At 44.1% G+C, this 27,913-nt stretch overlaps 1 protein-coding gene across 10 annotated transcripts in view; it reads left to right on the top strand.

Moving 5' to 3' along the window:
• The window catches only part of CAMK2G (calcium/calmodulin dependent protein kinase II gamma), a 566,994-nt gene that overhangs the window by 505,056 nt on the left and 34,025 nt on the right, over nt 1-27,913 (top strand). For 4 of the 10 annotated variants that reach the window (XM_063128859.1, XM_063128856.1, XM_063128855.1 and 1 more), the window contains exons 14-16: nt 4,668-4,730; nt 13,132-13,172; nt 26,703-26,735. In XM_063128859.1, coding sequence (XP_062984929.1) covers nt 4,668-4,730; nt 13,132-13,172; nt 26,703-26,735 — 137 coding nt within the window. The remainder of the gene's footprint in view (nt 1-4,667; nt 4,731-13,131; nt 13,173-26,702; nt 26,736-27,913) is intronic. The other 6 variants (XM_063128862.1, XM_063128858.1, XM_063128861.1 and 3 more) reach the window with 3 other exon arrangements.

The raw sequence follows: 27,913 nt of genomic DNA, 5'->3' as shown, positions 1-27,913 counted from the left end.
TTAAGTGCTCAAATACTCTAGCTATCAGATACCATAAATGTGTGTGATATTTCTCAATGAAAAACTGACATTTCTACACCCATAAAGTTAATCAGGCAGAATTTACAGAAGCATCTTCATACCTATCCCCTCATGCCACGGCTATGCCTAAGCCACAATTCTGCAGAAGAGCAGAAAAGCCAAAGGAAGTTACATTTGTTGCAAAATCCAGCTTTCTAAAAATCCTGCTTTTTTCCCCTTTTGGGCTCCCCCGCCCCATCTAAGTTCCCATCTGTTAGGATTGTGAATACATGCTTGGAAATTGTGTCGGCAATATTTGTTGAACTCCTATTCAGCAACACCTCTGGCATCTTAGATCTATAGTGGTCGCAAGGCAAAATTTCATCATCCTCCAGAAGTCCTTCCTCAGGACTAGCAGAAGTGAAATAATTATGCAAGACAAGAAGAATGGTGGAAACTTAATTAATTTGAGTAGCTCTGATGAAGAACACTCAGTTTGGGATAGAGTTACTGCCTAAAGTCTTGTTTCCAAAGATGTTAATTGTTGCTGAATTAGGTTACTACTTAGAGCTCGGAGGCTAAGCCCTCTGGGAGGCAGGGAATAACGTGTTTAGGGCCTTAAAATAAAGAATTAGTGCCATGATACAGCTCTTGACCCTAATTAACAATATTGTCTCAAAGTACCTTCAGTTCCATCAGATTGTTTTGCCTTTCTTTTATGTGCAGGTTGAGGTATGCTTCGAACATGAGATTTGTGATGGGCCAAGCTGAAAATTATTTTTAGAGTACTTTTAAAATGTGAAGTGTGAATGTGACCATTATGTTTGCAAATTCATGTTGCATATAAGTACATTCAGGGAGGCATGATTGCCTGTGCCTCACTGCTGATCATATCCTTGGGAGCACACTTAGGTTCAAAGTACTGCTATGTCGAATGTTCATTCCTGACAATTTTCAGTGAAAAAGAAGAATTTGGGGTGGAGAAAACTTTCAGAAAATATACTTGTTTGCTCTCTGTGTGTGTGTGTGTGTGTGTGTGCGCGCACACACACCCCTGCATTTTTCCTGACCTGAAGCCTTGACACCATTTACAAAGAGGTGATGCCAGCCAACAGAAATAACAGGAATTGCAAAGATACCACGTTAACATGCAGCTAGTTGGAATTTCAGACTGAGAGCAATGCTTCCTGCCCTCACTTTAAATAGGCTAATATTTTGCTCAACCTTTAATTCCAAAAAAAAAGGGGGGTAATATTTTGAACACAATCTTTCTTCCCCCATTTTGGTTCACTAGACCACTCCTGAGATCAGTTAAGGAGCAGGGAAATATTGAGTAGAGGAGCTGACTGGCCACCCCAGGTGCAGGGCTACAGAATCCAGAAGAGTACTGACTTCCATGTCTATCCAGACTTTTCTTATTTTCAGGCAGGCCCTGGGAGCATCCTGGTAAGTCACAGAGCCCTGGTATGGACTTCAGCAACCCATCCACCTTGGGGCACTCCACATTTTATTTCTATTGCTTTGGAGTGGGGCAGGGTGGAGAATTAAAAGACCATGACATTGCTCCAAGAGGTGGGTCAGGCTCATCGTGCAGACAAAGTCTTCCACTGACAAAACCTGAGAGTGTCAATGGGCATTGGGGGCCACATATGTAATAGTTAGGTCACACATACATGTATGTTAATTGATCTCTTGTCATGATTATGTAAGCCACTTTCTCTTGGTCAAATACATGAATTAGCCCTTCATTGAAAATTGTGTGTAAGTTGATGTTGTGGGTATGAAATGTCTGCCTGCAGTGTTTATAGGATGGCTCGTTCAAAGAGATGGGAAGGAAACGTGAGATGCATTCCATGCCCCACCACCAAGGTGGATGGGTTGCTGCAGGGTCTGGAACTTAGGATGTTCCCAGGGTTAGCAATGGACCCCTAACGCCCCCCCCCCCAGTATTCCTTGGACTCCTATAAAAACTGGATTAGGCCTCAGTGCTGCAGCGTTCAAGTGATGAACCTATGAAACTTCCTGGAACTGGCGCTGTTTCACTGAATTCATGTCTGTGTACAAATGACCACTTCGGAATTTCTGGGCAAAATGGTGAACAGGGACCAACATGATAGTCCTTTTTTTGAATACATGAGGCAGGAGTGAAAGAGGTGGAGGAACTGTGAAGAAGGCCAGTCTTCATTGATTGAAACTGGTTCCCGTTCTCCAAATAACTCTTCCTATTGTCTCATTATTTGCAAATAGGCAGGCCTTGATGACGCGTGATAGAACAGCATAGTGGCCAAGAGTGTGAGTTGTGAGTACCAAGTCCTCCATTTCAGATCTCACTTCATACATAAACTCACCAGATTGCTTTAGGCACTTTCTCTAGACTCAGACCTTTATTTATTTATTTATTTATTTATTTTATTAAATTTATATACTGCCCCATAGCCGAAGCTCTCTGGGCAGTTTACAAAAGTTAAAAAAAGTGGACATTAAAAAGTATACAAAATTTTAAACCATCGAAGAATATAAAAACAACAGTATACAGTATCCATTTTAAACAACAAATGTGGTCCATTAAAAAACAAACAAACTTAGCATATATTGTTAAATGCTGTTAAATGCCTGGGAGAAGAGAAAGGTCTTGACCTGGCACTGAAAAGATAACAATGTTGGTGCCAGGCAAGCCTCATCGGGGAGATCATTCCATACTTGGGGGGCCACCACTGAAAAGACCCTCTCCCTTGTTGCCATCCTCTGAGCTTCCCTCGGAGTAGGCACTCGGAGGAGGACCTTAGATGTTGAGAGCAGTGTACGGATAGGTTCATGTCAGGAGAGGCGTTCCGTCAGGTATTGTGGTCCCAAACCATGTAAGGCTTTATAGGTTAAAACCAGAACCTTGAATTGGGCTTGGAAACATATTAGGCAGCCAATGCAAGTGGGCCAGAATTGGTGTTATATGTTTGAACCTTCTGTTTCCAGTTATCAATCTGGCTGCTGCATTTTGCACAAGCTGCAGCTTCGAACTGTCTTCAAAGGCTGCCCCACGTAGAGGGCATTGCAGTAATCTAATTTGGAGGTTACCAGAGCATAGACGACTGAAGCTAGGTTATCCCTGTCCAGATAGGGCGTAGCTGGGCCACCAAATGGAGTTGGTAGAAGGCACTCCGTGCCACTGAGGTCACCTGGGCCTCAAGTGACAGAGATGGTTCTAGGAGAACCCCCAAGCTATTTGCACTCGAGACTATTAGAGTGCCTCCCTCACCCCTCTTTTGTAAGGATTGCTTTTTTGTATGTGAAATCCCTTGGATACTTGAAATGCATTATATGAATGTAATGGCCTTCCCAGCAGGTCCCCAGTTTATCTGCTCTTGTATTGGAGGGTCTTGGTCTTGCTTTCTCAAGCAACCCTGAGTTGGCAAATCCAGATTGCCAGCTGTTGGCAACATTGCTTTGAAAATGTGGCCGCTGCTTTTTCTTCTTTTTCTTCCCTATGATGGGGAACATTCCAGAAGCTCCCTCCTGCTTCTGAGCAGTTTGTTCTCCGTCTCACACATCAACTTGAAATGCTGCCCCCTGATATCAGGGGCTTGTTTTACTCTCCTGTCTTGCTTTTAGGTGGATGTTGACAGTTTCTGCAGAACCACTAAGAAGCTCCAGTACTTAATTGGTCTGTGCCCATTTGCTGAGTGGTGGGGTACAATTGTACATGCCCTTCCTGTTGTTTGAAATCTTCTGGGCAGTTTAATAACTTATAAACGTTGTTCTCTATAGACCAGTTGTCAGAAAGTTACAATTTTAACACTTCTAGTTTGCATGGGGGGCGGGGGTGGGGGGTGGGGGTTGTTTCCAATGAATGGGTCATATCCTATCTGACAATGTGAAAGTTAAATAAGTGGGTATCAGGATTCTTTGAACAAAAAGTATCTAGCCACTCCCAAAGTATTTCAAGCTGTAAGGGGCTGCTCAAGAATCCTAAGTGTTGAGGAGACAAATTTCCTTCTTTCTACTAGAGAGCTATTAGAAATACTACTTTCAAAAATATTCTTAATGAACTGCAGCTGAAAACATGTCATGTTTTTGTACTTCCTACTCAAAAAATGTTGATTTTCCCAATACTGAATTAATTTTTCTTAACTGAGCATGTTTGGCACGCAGTGGCTGAGGATGTTGTTGTGCCCATAAATCCAAACCTACCTATTGACTGGTCACTTTAATGCATCTATGTTTTTAATTCTCTCATCTTTTGGTATAGTATAAATAGACTGCAGTGAGATTGGACATGTGCCTCCAGTTCCTTCCTCCCCAAAGCCTACAGAACTGCCTTTTGATGATGAAATATGTGAACTAGCCTCATTTTGTGTTACTACCCTTTTCTTAGACTTTTCTGACCTAGAACTCTGTATTTGAGTGCCTGCTTCATAAACATCGTTTACAGCTAAATTCTGCAGCTTTCTGAACACTGTTCCTGATGTACAGCCCTCTGTCCTGGCTCCTGTAGTTTTTTCTTCATGTTCAAAGGGGAATAGATTTGTAATACTGTGTTTCCCCTCTTCAGTCCTTTCTCTCTTCCCACCTTTCTTTTAAAAACTAATTTACTTGCACCTTGCTCTCTTGTTGCTGTTGGGCCTTTATTGCTTTATTATGGCTCCTCCCACTGAATGATTGTGTCCAATCAGTTGGCAGGCAGAGCTCCGCCCCTGCTTCGGCCGCCATGAGTGCTGCCGGCCTGGCTGAGCAAGGTATGTGGCATGAGTCGTATCTCCTGAGTGCCTGAACCAAGAACTACCCACCTACCCACCCACCTGCCCACCCTTCACCAACTCCACTGCCAGTAAAATCCAGCATGCCAGTGTTTGTGCACCCAGTGAGACGCCATCCATGCTTGCTGGCTGAGAAATGGACATGCACTAAGGTATCCATCTAACCAAGAGCCATAACCACATGAATTTTGAGTCTACTAACAAAGCATGCATGTTGGGTTTTTAACCCAGTCCTGCAGTGAATCAGCACGTGAGATTTGGAGGCAGGGATGGGTATAGTGTGAGATGCCAGTGCCTGCTGTTTGACTGGGTTTCAGAAGGTGAGTGCGGCTATTACAACAATGAATGTCTTTGAATGAGGTCTTCAACGTGCCAGCAAACTGTCTGAGCAAGGCAAGGATAGAATGCTATTACACAGCGGACACTGGCTCTGAATAAGGTATCTGTCAGGTTTCAGGAGGAGGATATGATCTGGTGTTAGGCAGTAGCTTTCAGTAGCATAGAGTTCTAAAAGCAGAAAAGGTAAATTCTCCAGTTACACAATTGTGGTTCCAAATTGTGCATACGCCATGTTTGTAACAGCTGTGGATTATACAGGCTCAGGCACTGGGAGTGTGGAGGGTATAGGACAAAGTTGGAAAAGGCCTCTGCCAGTGCTAAAGACTCACAACATCCCTGTCAGAAAAGACGAGGGATGCCTCCTTCACTGTTGCTGTCTGAGATTTGTGCATGTATGCTGTCCTCTTCTGCCAAAAATTCCTGGCTGCAAAGAGGAGTGTGCAGGCAGAAGCCCTCTGTGAAGTACAGCTTAATGTGTTAGGGGCTGGATGGCAGCCTGCTGCCTCTTTCCTTTCATCTAAGCAAAGGGCTCTGTGATGGATTTGGGGCTGTTGAAGGGCGTGATGGCGTTCACATGTAGCCTGAGCTTCAGCCCTGAACTAATTACATTGGCCAGAGTGCCTTGGATTCAGAGTGAATATGGTGTGCCACACTCATCCGCTGAGTTCAAGACAAGCCTCCACAATGGCTTTGGGTCCAAGAGGGAGAAGGAGTAAACTCCACACACCCACACCCCTCAGGCACTCAACACCCCATCCTGAGAGGTCTTGAGTTGAGTTGTCAATCTCCCAGTGGTCTCTTGCCTGCTTGGCTTCAGGAATCAGTTGGGTGAGGGTACTCTGAAAATGACTGGTACCACCTTCCCAGAGCCCTTGAGACATGGCACTAGCTTTTCCAGGGCCCCCTTCCCTGTTAGGTGAGGAACCCCAGGTCAGGGGCCAGAAGGGTGAAAATAGTCCTCTTATCTCTGCCTAACTTCCTTCCCCCCCCCCACCTGCCACCCACCACACACACACAGAGGTTCCTCACAGGCCCCCATTTATTTGCATGCTTGTTTCTGGGTACAGCTCGTGTGTAGTGTTTCATGCAAGATATATGAATCCCACATTGCAGAATTTTGACTTTGTGGTCCAGTGTTCCTGTCAGAGTGAGGGGAGTAGGGTTGGGCCTTGGGAAATTATGGGTGACAAGTACCTCAAGGCAGCTGCAGGAAAGCAACCAGGGCTTGTAGCTGCTGAATTTGTCAATATGTTTTCAGACTTTACTGTGCAACTATGAGGGCTAGAATGTTATTATTAAGATGAACTAGTTCTTAAGAAAAGAGAAAATGAGTGAATTCTAATTTTCCAGATTGTGCAGAAGCAACCGAATTATTCATCAGAAGCTGTGTTTGATTCAGGGTGCAGTCACAGCTTCAAATTTTTCTGTACCTGCAAGACAATTACCTTAGTGTGAGAGAGGGTTGTTCTTTATAGAGCTGCAAAATCTGCCTTTATTGTTTCCCGGTCCTGTTAGCTTTGGACCAAACTGGATGTGATTGGGTAGCCATGTGCATTTTCTTCATAGATCTGCCCTGTTCATATGTAAAGTGGGTGGGCTATCTATCTATCTATCTATCTATCTATCTATCTATCTATCTATCTATCTATCTATCTATCTATCTACATGAAATGGAACAACTGGATTTGAAGAGGTGAGCTCCCTGACCCTCCTTCACTGTGCTCCATTCTTCAAGCAGTTTCCTTTCCAGCCTGGTTCACTTCTGGTATTGGAACTGAACTGAGAGAAAATTGCTTGATGCAGTGAGGATGGGGCGGGGGAGGGCGGTTGTTCCCTTCATGTGTGCACTTTTAACATAAAGAATAGCTTCCCCCACGCAATTCACTTTTTTATGCAAATGGACAGTCCCATGAATAATACACATGGTTGCCCTGACATGCCTAGTTTAGCCGTAAGACAGAAACTACAATCAAGCCCTGGGAGAGTTGAGGTAAAGAAATGAGAGGAAGTGGGATCAGATTTCCAACCTCATTGCTTTCCTTGCAGTGGGCTTTTCCCTTACTTTGTCTTGTCAGCAGCAAAGCTTATTTTTCTTGTTTCCTGCTGTCGGTGCAGACTATCAGACTGAATTCCATAAATTAAACTGGGGACGGGGAGTCCATCAGCCCTAAGTACCTCTTAAGAAATGTTTGTCAAGATATGCTAGAAGTTATTTCTGCAAATGTGGATACAAATTACTCCTCTTAAAAAAAAGTGGGGGAGTGAAAGCTGAGGTTTTCTGGAGTCCGTGGAGCCTGTTGGCTACTCATTGCCCCATAATTTTAACCCAAGATGGCTTGGCCTATCAAATATGAAATGTTAGTTTGGAAATAACTGTAGGAAAATGATTTCAAGAGCACACACCTTGTTTGTGGCAGGTCACTAATCCAAACAAGGGTACCTTATTAGGAAATTAATGGTAGGACACATAACACTGGCAAAAATGTCTTCTCTTGCCATCGTCGGTCATGAGAGCACCCTGCTATTGCTAACTCGAACTACTCAAGAACTTGGTTCAGACTCTTTTAGATGAGTCAGTTTTAGAGATTCTAGACTTCGAGGGCAGTATGCAACTGTGTCATTCCACTAGGGCAAATGACATTGCACTGGAGAAAACGTAAGTTCAACCTATGTGAAAGAAGCAACTGAAGTTACATTGGCACGAGCGCTATGCAAGAGTTGCACAATCTTCAAACGCAAGTGCTTCAGTTTGCAGAATGACTCTGTTGGATATTGCCCAAATATTAGAAATTTGGGTCTCCCACTTCCACTGTGGCTGCAGAGCTTTTGAAACATATGCTTTCATGATTTCAAGTTTATCTCCACCTAGTAAAATGTAGCAGAGTCTGCAGACTGTGTGTCAGTCATTGTGTAATAAAAATGGCAGGTAAGCCTTTCAGTAATTTGATTTGAAAGGCCTCCTCAATGCAAAGCATTACCTAATTCCAGACAGGGTAGGTTTGAGAGGGTTAGGGATGGATGGCAATGTGCCCCATGTCTGGGAACCTGTAGAGCATGGATGCAGAAACCTCTCTCGACTGGCAAAGGACCCTTCTGGGCTTCCTTCCTGGGGTTGTCCCTGCTGTCTTCTTGTGCTGAATTGCATAACAATGCCCTGTGTGTTGTCTTTTGAATCATGTTTCAGCAAGTCTTGTGCCTGTGTGTGGTGCTGAACTGTAGAAATCCCACCTACATGTTTTTGTTTTCAACGTTTCAGCTGACACTCGCAGATCAAAACTCAGAGCAAACATGCATCTTTGTCTTGTTTTGTCTTTGCTTGGGATGTTCGTTTTCCGTTTTTGTCACTGTGTTATAAATTAATTTAAAAGTCTTTCCTAATCATCTTCTATTGCATGAGCCGCTTTAAATGAGCAGCAAACCTTTTTTCTTCCTCCAGTGGATTATGCTGGGACCATGTGTGAAGTGTATTAACTTGGGGGTGGGTGGGGGGAGATTTATTAGAGACAGGATGGGATAGCTAATACCCTGGAAGACAGAAACAAATTTCAAAGTGATTTTCTGGGGTGCTGGGCTGAAAACAACAGAATGAAATTTAATAGGGATAAATGCCAAGTTCTACATCTAGGAAATAGAAACCAAATGCACAGTTACAAGATGGGGGATACTTGGCTCAGCAATACTACAAATGAGAAGGATCTTGGAATTGTTGTAGATCACAAGCTGAATATGAGCCAACAGTGCGATATGGCTGCAAGAAAGGCCAATGCTATTTTGGGCTGCATTAATAGAAGTATAGCTTCCAAATCATGTGAAGTACTAGTTCCTCTGTATTTGGCCCTGGTTAGGCCTCATCTAGAGTATTGTGTCCAGTACTGGGCACCACGCTTCAAGAAGGATGCAGTCAAGCTGGAGTGTGTTTGGAGGAGGGCATCCGGGGGTCTGGAAACAAAGCCCTATGAAGAGAGACTGAAACAACTGGGCATGTTTAGCTTGGAGAAGAGAAGATTGAGGGGAGACGTTATAGCACTCCTCAAATACTTAAAAGGTTGTCACACAGAGGAGGGCCAGAAGCTCTTCTCAATCATCCCAGAGTGCAGGACATGGAATAACGGGCTGAAGTTACAGGAAGCCAGATTCTGGCTGGACATCAGGAAAAACTTCCTGACTGTTAGAGCAGTGCGACAGTGGAATCAGCTACCTAGGGAGGTCGTGGGCTCTCCCACACTAGAGTCATTCAAGAGGCAGCTGGACAAGCATCTGTCAGGGATGCTTTAGGGTGGATTCCTGCATTGAGCAGGGGGTTGGACCCGATGGCCTTAGAGGCCCCTTCCAACTCTACGCTTCTAGGATTCTATGTGAGCAGATTTCCTTTGTTGTGCTCTAGCTCGTATTACTAAGCTTCCTGGATGTTTCTTTCTACCGTACTTTGCATTGATTCAAAATGCAAGTTATTTCCCACCACTCCCACCCCCACCCCCGGCCTCCGTCATTTTTCTAGTCCCCACTATCAAAGCAGACTATCTATTTCCATTAATACACGTTTATTTCAGAATCTGGGGGAAATAAGTGAAGTTGTATTTGGCAACCAGTTCCTAGCCTTTGACATCCCCTCTAAACTCCTATGGGCTTAGTTGATCTTGATTTTTTCAGTCATCAAGAAAAATATGACACCTGTTTCCTTGGGGGTAGACTCAAGTGTTCTAGAACTATGCTAATTCTCCTGTGGTTTCTATACGACAGTGAGGCATAATTTCTGTCAAGGCCAAAGGGAGACGACTGCAAGACAAGTAAGATGGTGCCCTTTCTTGGTTGTGATTTCCATTTGCAAAAGAGGGCCAAACTTTTGGGTTACACAGAACAGGCCGTGAGTTCTGTGCACCTACATCGCCTGCTTACTCTCCCACTATTATTATTTCTTAAACTTTTATCGTGCACTTTCCCGAAGATGGAAGCAAATTCCAATAAAAAAAATGTGTATTTCTCTACTATGTCTGGTGGGGTTTTCCAGATCATCTCTGTTCCAGACAAATTAGAACTCATACAAGAGAATTCTGTGGCATAGCTCTTAGGTATGTTCAGTTTGTCTGTACCATTTGACATGTGGCATAGCAAGTCTTTGCTTTAAACTCGCCTCCTGTTAAGTCCACTCACTGTGTCCTATGGTGACATGAGTGGCCCTGAAAACTGCTTCTGCATAACCAAGACTCTGCACTGCCACAACACATGTGTAAGCTACTCATTCTGTAGATAGAGCTTATTGTGTGAAAAGTTTCCACATCACACTGATGTGGAAGTGGTTTTCAATGGCAACTATGCTATCCATATGATGCAGGTTTTACTGGAGCTAGGATTACCCCCCGTCTCACCTCTTTAGCCTGAGAGAGTTCTCAGAAGAGGGATCTTCTTCCAGTCTCTCTCTCATACTCTGTTTTCAGTATGATTGGTCCCATATTGTCTCTTTTCCATACGATGAGCACTTCAGAAGAGGGAAGAATTGATATGGAACTCTTGGCTCTTCCAAAAATGTGGTAGAACACATCCTCACCCAGGTTGCAGCAGGTAGCTCTGGTGTTTGGTTTGCACTACAAATGCGAATTCCAGGCATGAAGCATGAGTTTCATGGGGTAGAGTAGGTCTAATTACATGAGTGCAAAAGACCTGATTTCAGGCCTTGCCACAAAACTCTTATTGGATGCAAACAGGTGATGGATCTTTCATCATACCTCTGCTGATACTGTCTTGGAATTCCCTCTACTGATTTGTTACCTTGACTTTGCCTTCTGGGCAAGCAAAAACCATTGTGAAGCATCTGAGCAATGCAGTTTTGCAAAGAGGGGAGGGATATTCCAACTCTTTTTTCTGTCCTAAAGTACACCATCCCAGAGGCTTCTTTACAATCTTGCCTTGCAAAATCTTGCCTTGCAAAAAATAAGGAAGCAAAAGCTCCTTCAGCTTTTGTTAGTTTTCAAGTAACTTACAGGAAAGAAAAGTTCAGAGGAGTGTTAACTTCCATACAAGCTTGCCCATATTCAGGATAATCTGAGGTTCAGTATGTAAATTCCAGTGAATAGGAAACCTAAATCCTGCTATTAAGTTATGCATATATATTTTTTACACAGTATTGCTTTCATAATCATTGTTCATCTTGGGTTTTAAAAAACCTTGGGGTACAAAATAAGTGTGAGGATTATCATGCAATCAAATTTTTAATGCAAATAGTGGGCATTGAGTACAGTTGAACCCCTTTGAAAATGCCCAATCTTTATTCTCTTTTGTGAGACGTTTTGTGTATGTGTGTGCAAATTCACAGTCCCAATGTAATGCTGCCTCAGTACCTTATTTTATGGTTTATTCTTCACTGCATGGTCCCAGCCAGTCAGGAATCAAATAGTGAATATAATAATATTGAGCCACATAGCAAATAAGATTTAGCTATATGTTGACATCGCTGAGGGGGGGAAAGTCCTTCCATTGCTCTCACTAACAGGGAGAAGGGAAAAAGGGAACATATTGCCCAAACAACCAGAAAACTCTCTCATTGCAAAAACTTCCATGAAGCCCAAGTAAGTGCTTTTTGGAAGACAGAGGGCAAGAGTTGTGGACCTGTGATCCTCCAGCTGCTGTTGGACTCCTATTCCCCATCAGCCCCAGCCAGCATGGCCATGGTTGGGTAATGGGAATTGCAGTAAAACAACACCTGGAGGGCTGCAGATTCTCCACCCCTGATGTAGCACATCCTTCCTGGATGCTGGAGAGCCATTACTTTAAGTACTTATTATGCCTACTTGCCAACCACAAGGGTTAGTATTTTACACTTTAAAATTACATTTCTTGTTCTCTTGATGTCATAGAAGCTGCCTACTATTATTACTATTTTTGGACAATCTGCTCTGTCTGATCCTATTCTTTTATTTTTATGTGGATGAGACCTAAGCTGTTTTCAAGGGATATTAACAAAAATGTTGCTCATTTATCCCACCAAGACCCTAGAATCCTCCACCAATCATAATGTGCAATTTGCACAGTAGCACCTCTGGGCAAATGTGCATCTGTTGAGAGAGTTGGTAGGCCAAAGAGCTACAAGCAAAAGCTGCTTTGCTGCATATGAACATGCTGAGATGTTGTCCTTGGGCATGGATAGGAGGTTTCATGTGTGCAGTTGGGGTCTTCCTGTATCCCTCTGTTACACATGCCGTATATCATGCTCTGCATATGTATGTGTACTTGTGTGTGTGTGTGTGTATGTCTTTGCAAGCTAGTTGTTCACTCAAAACAAGGCGACATGGCCTTGTCCTTTTGAAGGTGAAACAATGAACCTTCATCTTGCACATGGTCTCGTTTGGGTTGTCCCACTTGGCAGTTGCCAGAGTGTTTCTGTTCCCCAACCTCTATCCCAGAACAAAAGTATCCATATTTTCCTAATAGTTATTCCGCATGGATTCTTGTTGGTAAATTGGATTTGTCATAGTATTTAGAATGTCCAGATTTTATCTATGCCTTTCAATTCTACATTTCATAGGTAACTTCTATGTATGAGCCATTTCATAGGAAAAAAGTCCTACATGGAAATCACACATATCCTTTGTCATGCAGCAGGAACTTGTGGATGATCTAGATACCTGTAGTATCCATCAAACATCACAGTTGTCATGTGGAATTCACACTTTTTTTAAAGCCAGTAACTTCCCTGAAGAAAGTTCACCTTGTGTGAACCAGCTATATCTTCAGCGTTCAGAATTTACAAGTGCTTTCTTTAGTCTCATCGGTTTCAGGAGCCCACAAGGCCTGTTTTACTGAGCAGTGTCTTTGGAAGAAGCATGATTCCTGTGTGAGATTGTGAATGCTGGGCAGGCTACCGCCCTCGCATAATTTGTTGTTTTGAATAAGCAGGAGCCTAAGATGGATCTGGCTTGGCCTTTTGAAGCCGTCCTAATTAATAAGAGAAACTTTCTACTAACACTTCCAGAAGATAGAGTTGAAGGGAAAGAGAGCAAGAATTCATGAAATGAAGCTCACTTTCTTCTCTTATTTCTCTCTGCAGCTGCCAAAAGCTTACTGAACAAGAAGTCTGATGGAGTAAAGGTAGGTTTGGGGTTTTAGCCCACCCTCTTCCTTTCCCACCTGTCCCACAGGAATCAGGAATCCAGAGGCCCAGATTAATTTCAGTGCAAGAAAATGACTATGTGCATCCTACTGTGACTATCTCCACTACTTCCCCACACAAATGCTTCAACTGACTACATCACTGCCCTCGAAACCTTCTGGTGTTTTACTCAAAGCAGGGAAGAATTCAGTGGCTCTAGTGGCCCATTCTGAGTGGGTTATGTTTTTTATTCTTAACTTTAGCTAGATTTGTTCAGTAGAGTTCTCATAAGTGTTGCAATAGTCACAGGTGGTCTGGAATTCTGCAGTGAAGGGCTCCTTTTGCAAAACTCTGGGATTAGAAACTCCATATTCCTTAGTGGACATGTGTTGCTTGATTTACTCTGGGGTATATGTGTCAATGCACCTTTGTTTAAATGAGAAGGGTCACATGCTGTAAATTCCTCTCTGAAATGAAAAAGAAAAAGGATGTTGAAATATCAGAGAAGAAGAGCTTGATCAAGCACTATAAGGTGATGGGGTTTGTGGAAAAGAGGACCTGGGAGTATTAAAACCAATGCTCCACCCAGATTTCTGTTAGTTTCTAAGAGTTTGTGGAAACTGGCTATGCATTTTCAGATGATTCGCTACAGCTAGAGGCTAGAACACCTCCTTGTTGTTATTTTTTATTAAATCTCATCAAGTTTTCACAGCAACTGTCAGATTTTCTTACCCCTGCATTCATTAAAATGAGGAATCAGCACAAGAGAGGAGCCAACTAAATGTATGAATTAGCTTTGCACAAACAACTTCTTTATGATGAGGAGGGAGGCACTTTTATGGCTGCTTTCCTGTTGGAATAAATGTTTCCCATTGCCCTTGAAATAGGCTGAAGCCCAAGTGCCAAGGCTCCTTGTATATATCTGAACTCTGATGCATGCCCAGAGTTCCCCTGAACACAAGGAATTTCTCATTCAGTAGGATCTCAAAAAGCAGGTTTTGGACTGTATTACAAATGACACACAAGGAGCTGTTGTGCTGGTGTCCACTGAGAGCTGTGTACACACATTGGGCTATGAATATCTAAATGGACAAGTATTGAGATTTGGAATGGTTGACATGGCCTTTGACTCTCAGAAGTTCTTAATATCATTAAACAGGTAGTGTTTTCTTGATTTGACCTACACAACTCCTGCATTGGATTCCTGCATTGAGCAGGGGGTTGGACTCGATGCCCTTGTAGGCCCCTTCCAACTCTACTATTCTATGATTCTATGAACTCATATATAAGATGTTGGAACATGGCTTGTGTCCATAAATCTAAAAGGCATCACCCTAAACTGATACCCCTCTGCTGTTTTAAAGAATACTTCACTACTGATTATTCACTCTTTCCTTTTCTTGTGGGTATTTGTGTTAGCTGTAAGGAGTTATGGTTATGGTTATCTCACAATGAGGATGAGAGATTACCTACTGTCCTTGGGATAATTAGTATATGGATCTCACACTTATGAACACTATTTTCAAATCAATGTCTGTATTCTTCTATAATATAGTTTTAGATCCTGCTGGGAAAAGAGGCAAAGTTACAGTGGGATAAAAAGAACATACTAATGAGGAAAGGAATTTAATGGTGTGTGACTTACTCAAGTGAGGAAATAAGAGTTCATATAAGAATTGCAGGACTATAATTTGTCTAGAATTCTATGAATTTTAGTTTTTCTGTGGGATGTTTTGTTGAGCTGGTTTTCTGAGTATGTGTTTTCATTTTTTCCTCTGTTTGTAATAGGGGCTGTCCAGTATAATACTCCTTAGAACTTGCTGTCATATCTTGCAAACCCAAGAATTGAACTCAATAGGAATGTCTCTCTTGGGGTCTTTTCTACATGTTACTCACACTGTACTGGTGAACAAACTGAACCTACTAGCCTAGTTTTCCTAACTAGTTGTAATACTTTATCAGAACTGGAGAATGTTCTTTTGGCAAAGACTGCTCAGCTATCTTATAAATGTATTTTCTTCATTCGATATAGTTGCAAAGGAAACAAAGTCCATTTTCCTCAAAGTAGATTATTTCTGCTTCCTGCCATGAGTTCATACAGGGTGGCTTAAAGATTACTTTTATGGAAGCCAGCAAGCACTTTTAGAAGTATAAAATGGCAAGCCTGCTTTGGATATACTGGAGTTGCAACCCAGAAATTAGACCTTTGAAATGTAATATTTGAAAGGATGTCTGAGCTGGTGTTGCACAGTGGTTAAAAGAGTGAGTTATGAATGAAAGTCATCAATTTGAGTCCCACTCTACTGTCAATGCACTAGGTAGATTTAGGCAAACTACTTTCTCTCTTCTTCGTGGTCTCTGTGCAGTCACACCATGGGCTCTGCGCTGGCACTGAGCTCTGCTTCGGGAAGTCTTCTCCAGCTGAGAACCGTTAATTTTTTGACGGGAACCCTCCCCCACCATCCACTGCGCATGCACGCGCACGTTCCCGCCTTCCCCTCAGTTCCTTTGCGACCGCCTTAGTCGTTGCTTTGCAGAGAGAGTTCTTCTCCGTTTATTCCGAAACTTGAGTAGCTGACCTGTTTTTCTTACCGTTTTTCTATCCAATTCTTGCTTCTATCTTAATTCTTCTCTCTTTCTCTTCTAAAAAAAAAAATTACATCTAAAAATCTTTACTACTTCTTCCTCTGTATATAGATACTTGTATGGCCCTTAAGGCACCATTCCGTAAGTGCATCCGCTGTGGCAGCAAACTACCTGCAGCGGACGGCCATTCACTTTGTGTGTTGTGCCTAGGTGAAACACACGTAGTAGAGACTTGCCACCACTGCCAGTCTTTCTCGAGGCAAACAAGACGACATAGGGCTGATCGGCTTAAAGCCGAACTCTGGAAGCAAACACTTCAACGCGTCGACAAGCCAAAAACCATGGCCACTATACCAACACAACCATCGATGTCGACAGACCCATCGACATCGACATCCCATCCTGAACCTTCGACATCGACACAGTCGAGAACGGTATCGACGGCAAAGAAAATCACCAAAAAGGCAAAGACCATCAAATCACCTTCTGAAACCTGTATCAAGAAAAAGAAGAGAACGAAAACCTTACAAGAACGACCTTTGCCTATTATTGAGAGTTCTAATCCAGCAGATCCCCCAGCAGTTGAATTTCTCTCTACAGCGTCGGAGGGCGAAATTCGAGAACCAACCCCGACACAACAACCAGGGACATCCCTAACTTTAAGGGACCCTTTTGATATTGCTGAGCCCATGCATTGCCTACCGCCACTGGCACCTCAGCACAGCCATCAATCGAAATCGAGGGAGCGTAGCATGGTTTACACGCAGCATGAGGACTATGACCGGGACAGACACTCTCGATCCTGATACCGATCCCCGTCAGTCTATAGGGAAAGCTGCCCCGCCAGACACCATCACTCCTACCATAGTAGGTCTAGGTCCGCTCACCGTCATTGGGACGGTTACTCGGAGTATTCCTACCCACCATCAGCACGGAACTACGAATATTACTGTGACAGAAGGCATACCTACCGGGAGCATTCTGGACATTCGCAACCCCCAGATATCACTACGATACTGACGCGTCTGGACGCACGCGCAATACCTACCGATGCGATACTTCAGAGTGAACGTCCTGTTCCCACACCAAGACCACCTACGTCACCACCTTCGGCTGAGGATTATGAATCCGAATCATCAGCACAATCAACAGTAGCACCGTCTCTACCCTCTCCCGATGAAAATCTGGGACCCAAAGAGCGGGCATCACCGTCGGAGGAGATGGGCTCCTTTGCGGAGCAAATACTTCGAATGGCCCATGCCTTAGGGGTCGACGTACAGCAACAACAGGAACAGATTCAAGACCCCATATTCAAACCAATATTTACTGAAGCTTCAGCTTCAGTTGAAATACCATTTATTTACCCCGACACTAATGCATGCAGTTAAGCAGACATGGACTTCTCCCTCACTAATGACACCGACCTCCGGTCGCCTAGAATCCATGTATAGAATACAAAAGAAGGATGCCGACTTCCTGTTCAGACTTCCTGTTCGGACTTCCTGTCCGACCCACAGCCCAACTCCATCATAGTTGAGTCCTCCCACTCAAGATCCCAAAAACACCACTCCTCCCCCGGAGACAAGGAAGGGTGTAGACTGGATTTCATAGGATGGAGATCATACTCCGCATCCGCCTTGGGTCTGAAAGTTATCGGGCTCTTATGGCCCGATATCAACTATTTTTGTGGGACAAGATTGGCTCCTTGTGTGATTATTTGCCCAAAGATCACAGGGAGTTCGCCCGCGTATTCCAATCTGAAGCCTCATGGCTAGCAAAACTACAAATGAACACTACTCAGCATCAGACCGATTGTTATGCCAAGTTAATGATGGGAGCGGTAGCTCTTTGACGCCACGCCTGGCTTAGATTAGCAGGGTTGGCTCCAGAAGCACGATCACGAATAGAGGAATTACCATTTGACGGCGATGGTCTGTTTAATCCTACAACGGACGAAAAGATGGACACTGTCCAAAAGGCTAGAAATAATGTCAAGAAAATGGGAATTGGTCAACAGAACCAACAGTTCCAATCTCAGAAACCCCGTAAATTGTTTCGCCAATACCAGCCATACCATCAAAAAACTTCCATCGATAAGGCGCCGAGGTTCCAATCAGCACAGCCATTCCAAAGAAAACCATATGCTCCAACCAACCGCTTCCAACCTCACCAGAAGACGGACAACCTGCCTAAACGTCGTCTTTGACTTCCACCATTACGATATCACATACCACACATTTGCCGACCACCTGTCCAGTTTTTTCCACGCCTGGGACAGTATCACCACAGACTCTTGGGTCCTGGACATAATTACTCATGGTTATCGAATCGAGTTCGAGACCCTCCCTCCACTCGGTACCATGAAGATCACAACACCTTCCACCACCCTGACCCAAGAAACTCTCCTTCTGTCTTTCAAGGGAGCAATAGAACAAGTCTCGAATCGGAGCCACGAAGGGTTTTTTTCAAGATACTTCACCGTACCAAAGAAGGATGGGGGTCTCAGACCCATTCTAGACCTCAGAAACCTAAACGAGTTCATTTGCCCCCAAAAGTTCAGAATGACGACGTTGCGCACCATCCTTCAATTCCTGCGGGAAAATGTGTGTTTTGCCGTTATAGACTTAAAAGACGCATACTTTCATATTTCCATCAGCGAGTCGCACCGCCACTTCCTTTGTTTCGCCATCGGAGACAATTTCTATCAATTCCTCGTGTTGCTGTTCGGTCTCAGTACAGCTCTCCGAGTATTCACAAAGTGCATGGCCGTCGTTTGTGCACACCTCCATCTACTGAACGTCGAGATAGATCCGTATCTCGACGACTGGTTGTTAATAGCAGATTCCAGGGATCTCTTATCCCACAACATTCACTTGACTTTAGACCTCCTAAACACATTGGGACTCTGTGTAAATTACGAGAAATCCATTCTTCATAGGAGCAAAGCTGGACTCGATTGCAGGGAGGGCATACTTACCTCGAGACCGAGCGCAAGATTTAGCCCGCAAAGCCAAAAATGTAATTGCACAGCCCCACACTTCGGCACACAAGATACAGCACCTTTTAAGACACATGGCGTCTACGGTAGCGGTCGTCCAATGGGCCAGGTTTCATATGCGCCCACTGCAACTCTGGTTCCTACAATATTATGACAAGGACCGCGATGCCAGACATCATTTCCTCACTGTCCCAACACTCTTCGATGGTGGACGTGCATACAGCATCTTCTATTATTATTATTATTTATTTATTTATTTATTTATTTATATAGCACCATCAATGTACATGGTGCTGTACAGAGTAAAACAGTAAATAGCAAGACCCTGCCGCATAGGCTTACATACTAGAAGGAACTCCCTTTCAGCAGCCGCCTCCATCCCGCATTCTCACAACCGATGCGTCGACGGCAGGTTGGGGAGCTCACTGCGATACCTTACAAATTCAAGGCCAGTGGTCGAAGCAGGAAGCCATGAACCACATCAATTTCCTAGAGTTAGAGGCTGTCAGGAAAGCCCTCAAGGCATTCGAGCCTGCCCTATTGAATCGCCACGTGCAAGTGCTTACCGACAACACTACAGTCTTATGGCACATCAACAAGCAAGGAGGGACCAGATCTCCAAAATTGGTCCGCCTCACTCTCCGTATACTCACTTGGACTATACCCAGAGGGATATATTTGACAGCCCTCCATATTGCGGGAACCGACAACGTTCTGGCGGACTCACTCAGTCGCAAAACTCTCCTTCACCACAAATAGCAACTGTCACAGGAGCTGCTCGGCCAGATCTTCCACATCTGGGGCCAGCCGAAGGTCGATCTATTTGCCACTGTGGACAACACTGCCTGCACAAGAGCAGGTGTAGGACACGGTTCCATGGGGAATGCATTCCTCCACATCTGGAGGGGCAGACTATTCTACATCTTCCCACCATTCCCACTCCTTCACAAAGTGGTGGCAAAGATCATACAGGATGGGACAGATTGCATCTTAATTGCCCCGTGGTGGCCCAGACAGCCATGGTTCTCGCCCCAGTTCGTCTGGCGAAAGGACGCACTTACCGCTTTCCTCTGAACCCGGCGCTACTCTCATGCAACCACGGGCAAATTCTCCATCCCGACCTTTAGAGATTGAAGCTAATGGCATGGAGAATCCGCCCAGACTACAATTAAATAATGGTACACCTTCTTCTGAATTACCATTAGGAGTTCAATACGTCATTTCAGCATCTATAAAGAACTCTACTAAGGTGTCGTATGCCAGAAAATGGACGTCTTTTTGCACTTTCGCAACTACACATTCATTTGAGCCGAACCGCTGTTCTACCACGGATATCCTCACATTTTTACACCACTTCTATGAGAAAGGCTTAAGATATTCATCCATCAGGGTATATTTGGCAACTATACCACTGTCCTGAGTTCCTTGGAGAAAGGGTAAAACATAAATGCAATACATATACCTCAGATGCCTGGGTATCAAGAGATGGTCTTCAAGGGCTGTACTCTAGAATTCACCACAATTCACCAAGACACTTTTCTGATCTCTGCAGATGAAGGTTCCAGAAAAATACCTTCATGTGTCCAAGTCTATCCAATATCTTTTACACCTCAGAAACATAGAAGTTGCCTCCCAATACCAGAGGCACTTTTGAGGTTACTGCATCCGTTTTTACCAGGTGAAACAGAGATATGGGCAATACTAGATCTGCAGTAGCTCATATACCTCAGAAACAGGAAATGGGGACCTTTGTTCCATATTTATGGTCATGTGGAAACAGGATTTTCTGTTCTCAGTTGACCTGTCAGAGACCTAGTTGCATATAACAGTCCACCTGAGCCATAATCCGTTCCTAAGTTTCTCATACTACAACAGACATTGTGAAGTGCTGTTTGCTCCAGGTTCATTCCTTGAGTCTTTATCAATGTCTTGATTATCCATGTAGCTCACTGCTACAGTGTTGCCCTGTCTCAATGACATCATACAGAGGTTGCTATCATTCAACCAAACCATATCAGATCTGCCCATCACACTACTCTGTCTCAACAGATATGGCTTTATGGTAACTGGCACAAAAATGCTGCAAACGCACGAATATTAGACCACTTGGGAGAAACTCTGGATGCTGTCCAAGACAGGCTAGGGATTTAGCACTCCAACGGTTCCATTTAGAGTTCTTAGACCTCATGCTACCATCCCAGCTCCTGGGAATGTTTATATCTGGTCAGCCAGACCTCTCCAGAGTTCTCTCCTTCCCTTTCATCTGGATATTGTCAACTAGAGGCACTGTCCTCTCTTTTTTCCATTCAGTCAGGGACAGTCCTAGCCTCAGAAAGGCTAGGACTGAGCAATCTGGCTTGAAGGATTTCTTTCAGTAGCCTTCCCCAACTGCTGGCCACTACAGATGCCAGTCTGTGTTTGAGGGGCTGGCTCCGAGGAGCTTGGGGCACAGAGGTCTTGAATAATTAATGAGACTGCGGAGAGAGTAATCTTAGCAGCGATCAACTTGGCCTCATTTCTGTTCCAGACCTGACTGGCCAGAATGTTCTCACACAGATAACAGTTCAGCCAAGGCTTAGCTCAGTCACCAGATTCAGGAGCTTTCACCTAGAAGCACTGGAAATTTCATCTGGATAAAGGCCAGTCTGATGCCCCTGTGATGTAGATGAGACAGATAGGTGCAGCATGAGCTGGCTCAGGTGGTAGGTATGGGATTAGGGAGAGTGGCCCTACGTTCAGCATATCTGTCATAACCTTTATCATTTGCCCTGACGATCAATGGGTCTCGGTCTCTCTCTCTCTCTATCTCTATCTATCTATCTTTCTCACACACACACACACACACACACACACACTCTCCAAGAAACAGTTCCTGAAGGAACTAAAGCTTCCTCAATTAATTTTCTGGTGGTCTATTAAGTTTCACACCTGGAATCTCAGTGTTGTCCTCCTGGGCTTCCAGTTTCTATTCCTAAGCCTGTGGTTTCTATCCCACCCAGGGAACTGACCTGGAAGAATATTTCTCCAGCAGTCATTGTTTCAGCTCATCAGGGTTCCAATTTGGAGCTCTTTGACTTTCACAAAGACAAGGTGGTCTTTCATTCCTGTCCTACCTTTGTTCTAAATTCTCTCTTCCATAGAGAACAAGGGTTGATCCTTCCATGTCCTGAACTCTGCTTCTCAGGAGTTGTTTCCTCCCCTGGTTATCAGACTACCCTACTCCCACTAGTGGGAGAAAGTGGAATTTTGTTACATAAATTTCCCCTCTTTTAGGTGGCAGTAGAATAGTCTGACACACTATTGATTTGGAGTCATGCCCCCTGTTCCATATTGTGGTGTTTTTCTTTAAACTGTTTGTATTTGAAACCTTTTTAGATGGAGTTGGTTTTATTCCTTGGAATTGTGTTCTACGCGGAGAGGTCTGTTTCTGGCACTGCTCTCACTTGGTCCAGGCAAGCACAAGCCCCCTTATCTCCTCCTGGATGTCCTCAGTTTCCACCCTGTCTGCTTCCAGGAGGAGGAGCCATCCCATTTATAAATCTGCCCTTCTTCCACTAGGAAGAATTGTTATTTACTGGTAAGTAACAGAATTCCACTTCATGAGCTGTAGAATATAAAGTTTAGGGCACATCATTTGGAAAAACTCCTGGACTGGAAGTGTAGTTCAGCAACAGGAAACATGATTTTTAGGGATGTTTTGGGTTCTCTTTCCTTTAATCATTTTTAAAAGCTTGGAGCATGATTTCCAAGGCTTATTAAGTATGGTCACTAGCTCCATTCAGTCATGGTAATACCTTATTCCATTTTTGTACTACCCGTTCTCCAAGAAGCAAGCTGTATAGTATCCCCCATTTTATTCTTGCAACAACGCTGTGAAACAGGTTAGGCATAGAGGTAACTGGCCTGAGGTTACCCAGTGAGCTTCATGCCTGACTAGGAATATGAACTTGATATTTCCCTGGTCCAGCTCTAGCACTCTGTCTACTTTACCACGTTAAAACTAGAGTCCTCTGTTCGGTTCTGGGCATCAAGAAGGATGCTGTTCAGCTAGCAACATCCATTCAGAATGCTTTAGGTATGGGAGATCTTGTCTTGACGTAAGGGGTTAGACTTGTGATCCTTCATTCTAAATCCCTTCTCATTGTTAAGGAGAACTACCCTAAAAATTGACAAGCAGTTCCCACCCTTGATAGTCAATTGAAGATGTAGGCAGAAAATATTTTGAACAAAAATTAAAAATAGAATACTCTATGCATCCTCCAAAGTACTCTACAACAGGATGGACTCATTAAATCAAATTGATTTGAATAATTGGTTTTAAACCATGATTTAAGTTCTCCCCGCACTCCCACCCCTGACCAAGCCAGAGTGAAGGGTATAAGTTTGGGTTTTCCAGACGATGAAGGATGCCAGAGGAATATGAGAGCGCATGGAAGAGCATTGGTAGACAGAAGACCACTTCTGGGAGCAAATTAATGAAGGCATTTCATAGAAGATTTTCTAAATGGAATGCAAGAAGAAAAAGGCAATCAGTATAGAGAACAGAAGCAGAAGTGATGCGGTCATAACAATGAGCAGAATGGGTTAAACAAGTAATAGGATTTGACAGAGCAAAGGTGCACTGAGGTGCTCCACGTTGGCTGGATTCAGACGCCACTCCAAAGTTTGTCATGGGCTATTTAACATGAACCATGGCACCTACTAGTGCCAGTTTGCATATCCAACCCCACTTGGTGGTTGTCATGCTGTGCAAATCCAGCAAGCATGGGTTATGCAAGGGTTAAACAAGTAAGGATTATATGAGAGTTGTTTAACATTCACGTAACAACAACTGCTGAGCAAAGGTTGCATATTCAAAATGGTGGCTGCATATATGCTGCAGTCTCACCAGGGTTAAATAGCCCATGGTAGGCAGTCATCCCATGAAACTGATTGGTGGGAGATCCAGGACAAATAAAAGGAAGGACTTCTTCACACAGTGCATAGTTAAATTATGGATGGAACTCACTACCACAAGATGTAGTGATGGCCACCAATCTAGATGGCTTTAAAAAGGGGTTGGATAAATTCCTGGAGGCTAAGGTTGTCAGTGGCTACTAGCCCTGATAGTTGCGAGCTATCTCCAGTATTTGAGGCAATAAGCCTGTGTGCACCAGTTGCTGGGGAACATGGGTGGGAGGGTGCTGTTGCACCATGTCCTGCCTTGTTCGTCCCTGGCCGACAGCTGGTTGGCCACTGTGTGAACAGAGTGCTGGACTAGGTGGACCCTTGGTCTGATCCAGCATCAGGGCACTTCTGATGTTCTTATGTTCTTATATCTTGCAAACAAACCCAGAATGTAAACAGCAGTGCCCAATACTCAAGGCTGTGTGCTTAAAAGAAGGCAAATTTAAAAATATATTTTAAGGTAACTGGGTTTTTTTTAGGAATGACATTGGATTTGCAACTGCTATATATTATGCAAGCCAAGCAAAGCTGCATCACTTTTCTTGTTTCACATAATTCTTTTTAAATATTGATTATACTTCTCTCTTATTCATATTGGAGGCTCTCAGCGGCTTTCCATTGAAGGGACTGATTAGGCCCCTTATTTCACAGTACCACGTGTTCCCAGACTATTCAGTGAACAACTTTGTATAATCCATTGTAAAACAAGAGCAGTGGCTTGTGTCATCCAAACCTGGGCAGCATGACTTACTAGAGGGTTAAACAACCTTCCAATAACCCAACAATAGCCCATGGGTTATTTGAGGGTTGTTTAACCCTCTAACGTGCCATGCTGGCCAAGTTTGGACAACGTAACAAGACGCACCCAGGCAGGGATTATTTGCATTGTGCTGTCATGTACCTGGGCTTAAAACCCCCACCATGACTTGTTTAAGCTGTGGTGATTGTACTAACCAGGTCACTGTATTTTTGGTGCTTGTGCAGAGAAAGAAGGTATATCTGCAATAAAGCCTAAAGTCTTTTATGCAAGTTCAAGTGTCCAGGGCTTTCATAAAGAAACATGGGGCTTTTAGTTTAGTGAGGGTATTGAAAATTGTTGGAAATTTCTGCAACATACACCCACACACCCCAAACTAAAGTTTTTAGTGTTCCCTGTTGAGAGAGAGGGCTCTGCCCATGCTTGATATCTGAGGAACTGGAAAGTAGATAGGGTTTCTTTTATTGATGTGATTGCATTTTTAGGCCATGCAATAACTACAATAAATTTAAAAACATAACATACAAAATAACAATAAAACTATGATAATGAAACAGTGACAAGGGGTAAAAACAATGCAGTGGATAAACGTAAAACCAGCAGCAAAAATAAAACAGTGTAAAAATCTAAAAGCACTTAAAAGAGTTTTTAAATGCCTGGGAGAATAGAAAGATCATCACCTAGTGCCCAAAAGGCCATCATGTAGGCACCAGGTGTGCTTCTCCGGGTAGGTCCTTCCGCAGAGGGGATGCCTCCACTCATGAAGCGCTCTCTGTTGTGGCCCCCTGTCTTGTGAGTATGCTTCTTCTGGGATGTCCCAGAAGGCTTAATAACTGGGCAGGTGGGGGAGGGAATTGCTCTGATTTTGACTGGGTAGGAGGAACAACTGGCCCGCTGTGGGAACAAGTAGGGTTTCCTTTTCTATGCTAATGCCACATATGGGTACCAGTGGTTGCCTGAAAGGAAGGAAAGATAACATCATCTGGGTGGATCTGTCAAGCTGTAATCGGACTCCTGAGCATGTGAGTGAGCATGGCGCTATGCAGGTAATGCTTCCTTCCCATGATCTCTGGCTCTCCTCATCTTCTCTCCCCACCTACCCCCAATCATCATAGGCTGGTGTTTAATTTCTTTCTCCCCTGCCAAGTCTGTGTCATCTTCTTTGCTGAGTCTGTTCTTAACTGTTTTATGTTTTTAGCCTTTGCCCTAATAATCCAGGGTATTTCATTATTTCTCCTGATTGGCTGACAAGATGCCATTTTCCCATGCCATGTTGGGATAGGTAGAGAAGGGTGCCTAAGCTCCCTGGCCTCCACCTGATGAAATCCTCATATTGCATCTATAGCCTGCTTTTTTCATTCATGTGATAGCCACCTACTGATCAGATCTAAACGACTCTTTCTTTGCACTCTTATTGGTGCACACGCCTGACTTCTTGTCTGACCTATCTGGTATCTGTGTGGAAGTGTCTTTAATATGGTTTCATCGTCTTTGTGCAAGTTCCCAAGGCTATACTCTATGAGAGAGCAAAATGTGTGCATGGATTCTGATGAAAAGGATTGAAAGGGCAGGGTGGGACCTTTTATTCTGAGAGTTGTTGCTAGGGGTAGGATGCTGGATGGCTCCCTCTGGAAGATCTCAGACATGTGCAGTAAGTCTGTATGGATTTGTACATATCTTGGAATTGTAGCCCTTCTCCTGACACTGTCACTGCAGCCCGTCTTCCCAGCCCAGTTTAATCACGCATCCTTCATTTGAATGAGGACATACTGTAGATGATTGATTGCCATATACCACTCTGGGCAATTGGAAATAGAAAGACCAGAATCATCCCATAGGTTGGGCACTGACACGCTAGTATCCATTGTCCATTGCTTTAATAGATAGTTGTGGAGTGTGATGCCTTTTGATGGGAATTGTGTGCGGTTCAGTCATTTGCAGACAAGCCTTCTTCATCCGTTGCTAGATTGGGGATAATTTGAGAAGCAAGTGTCTGCCAGTTTCTGTCTCTCCCATGTCACATTGGCTGCATCTTTTACCCACTGTCTAAGTTTGGAATGTTGGGTCTCCTGGTTTCTCCCTCTGGTTTATGGTTGCACAGCTTTCTGTGGCATCCTGTTCCTTTCCTGGAGGAACAGGATTGGCAGCAGGGTCTCTGCTGACACACAAGTGCCAACTTTTTCTTTGCTTCTCTTCTCATCTCTTCTTTCCTTCTCTTTCCTCCTTCAATGGTGTGCCCAGAAAAGGAAGTCAAGCTCCAGCGTGCATTTGATGGTGAGCACCTCCCATAAACTGCCTGTGACCCTGTGCAATCACCATTCTCATGCCATGCACGTCCAGCTTGTGCTCATCACCCCACATAGCATGTCTGGGCAAGGGGGGGATGGGGAGACATGTTGTGCTTGGAAAGGTCCATGTCCTCACACACAAAAAAGATCATGCTGCAGATGAGGTCATTGGTAAGGGTTCTGCTTGGTTCCAAAAATTGGATACCTTTAAATTCAGCTTTGGATATCGAGTGTATTGAGAAACAAACTCGCAACAGCTGTGCACTCACCCCTCCTCTGGCCAAGAAGGCATTGGTCTCTGCACTCTGGTGTGGACATGGGGTCTTGGACATTTCATTGCAGAAGTGCTGAATTGAACACAGGAGCCTGCCCTCCCTGGTGGTACGCTGCCCTTTCTGCCTTTCCCACTGTCCTGGATGAGAGGTGTGGGCACACACCATGGTGTGGCCCATGGCTGCCATGAACTTCCTCTTCCCTTCCAGAATTCTATGCCAAGACCTCTTGGGATCCAAAGTTGTTGGGGGTTTTCCTGACTCCCTTCTCCTTCCACCCCACCACCACCCCACCCCAATATTCCAAAAGAATGTGGTTGGCATTAATCCCAACGTTAGTTGGCATTAATCACATATCTGGCTGTTCTCCCCCTTCATTCCCTCTTCATATGAATGTGCATTCTCCCTGGGATATGTTGGATATGTAATTCTTCAAGAGAAGAAAACCTCATTCTGTGTTGCTTTTAACACTGAAGCCCTTGCCTCCTTCAGGCTACATTCTGATGAAATCACAATTGTCCCCTGGCTTCCAGAGGGTGTTTTAAATCCTCCACGATAGTCACATGCTTTGGGTCAAATGGAACCAAAACTCTAGATCAGGGCTAGGACCGCTATTGTCCTCCAGATGTTGCTGGACTCCCAACTCCCATCATCCCTGCTCATTGGTCATGTTGTCTAAGTCTGATGGGAATTGGAGTCCCAATGACATCTGGAGAGCCATAGGTTCCCCACCCCAGCTCTAGATTGATGGGTTCACAGGGAGGGGGCTCCCTGCCCTCCCAGACCAGCTCTGAATAGTGGCAGAGAAGCGGAGTCCTGTGGCTCAAGTGCCACCTGCGCCCCTCGGCCTATATTTCAAAATCCCTCTGCATGCAACCAGGTCAGACCGCTG

This window comes from Elgaria multicarinata, chromosome 6, assembly GCF_023053635.1.
Source record: "Elgaria multicarinata webbii isolate HBS135686 ecotype San Diego chromosome 6, rElgMul1.1.pri, whole genome shotgun sequence".
NCBI lineage: Eukaryota > Metazoa > Chordata > Lepidosauria > Squamata > Anguidae > Elgaria > Elgaria multicarinata.
Note: the sequence above shows the minus strand (reverse complement) of the source record. Positions and strands in the feature narration are given on the sequence as shown.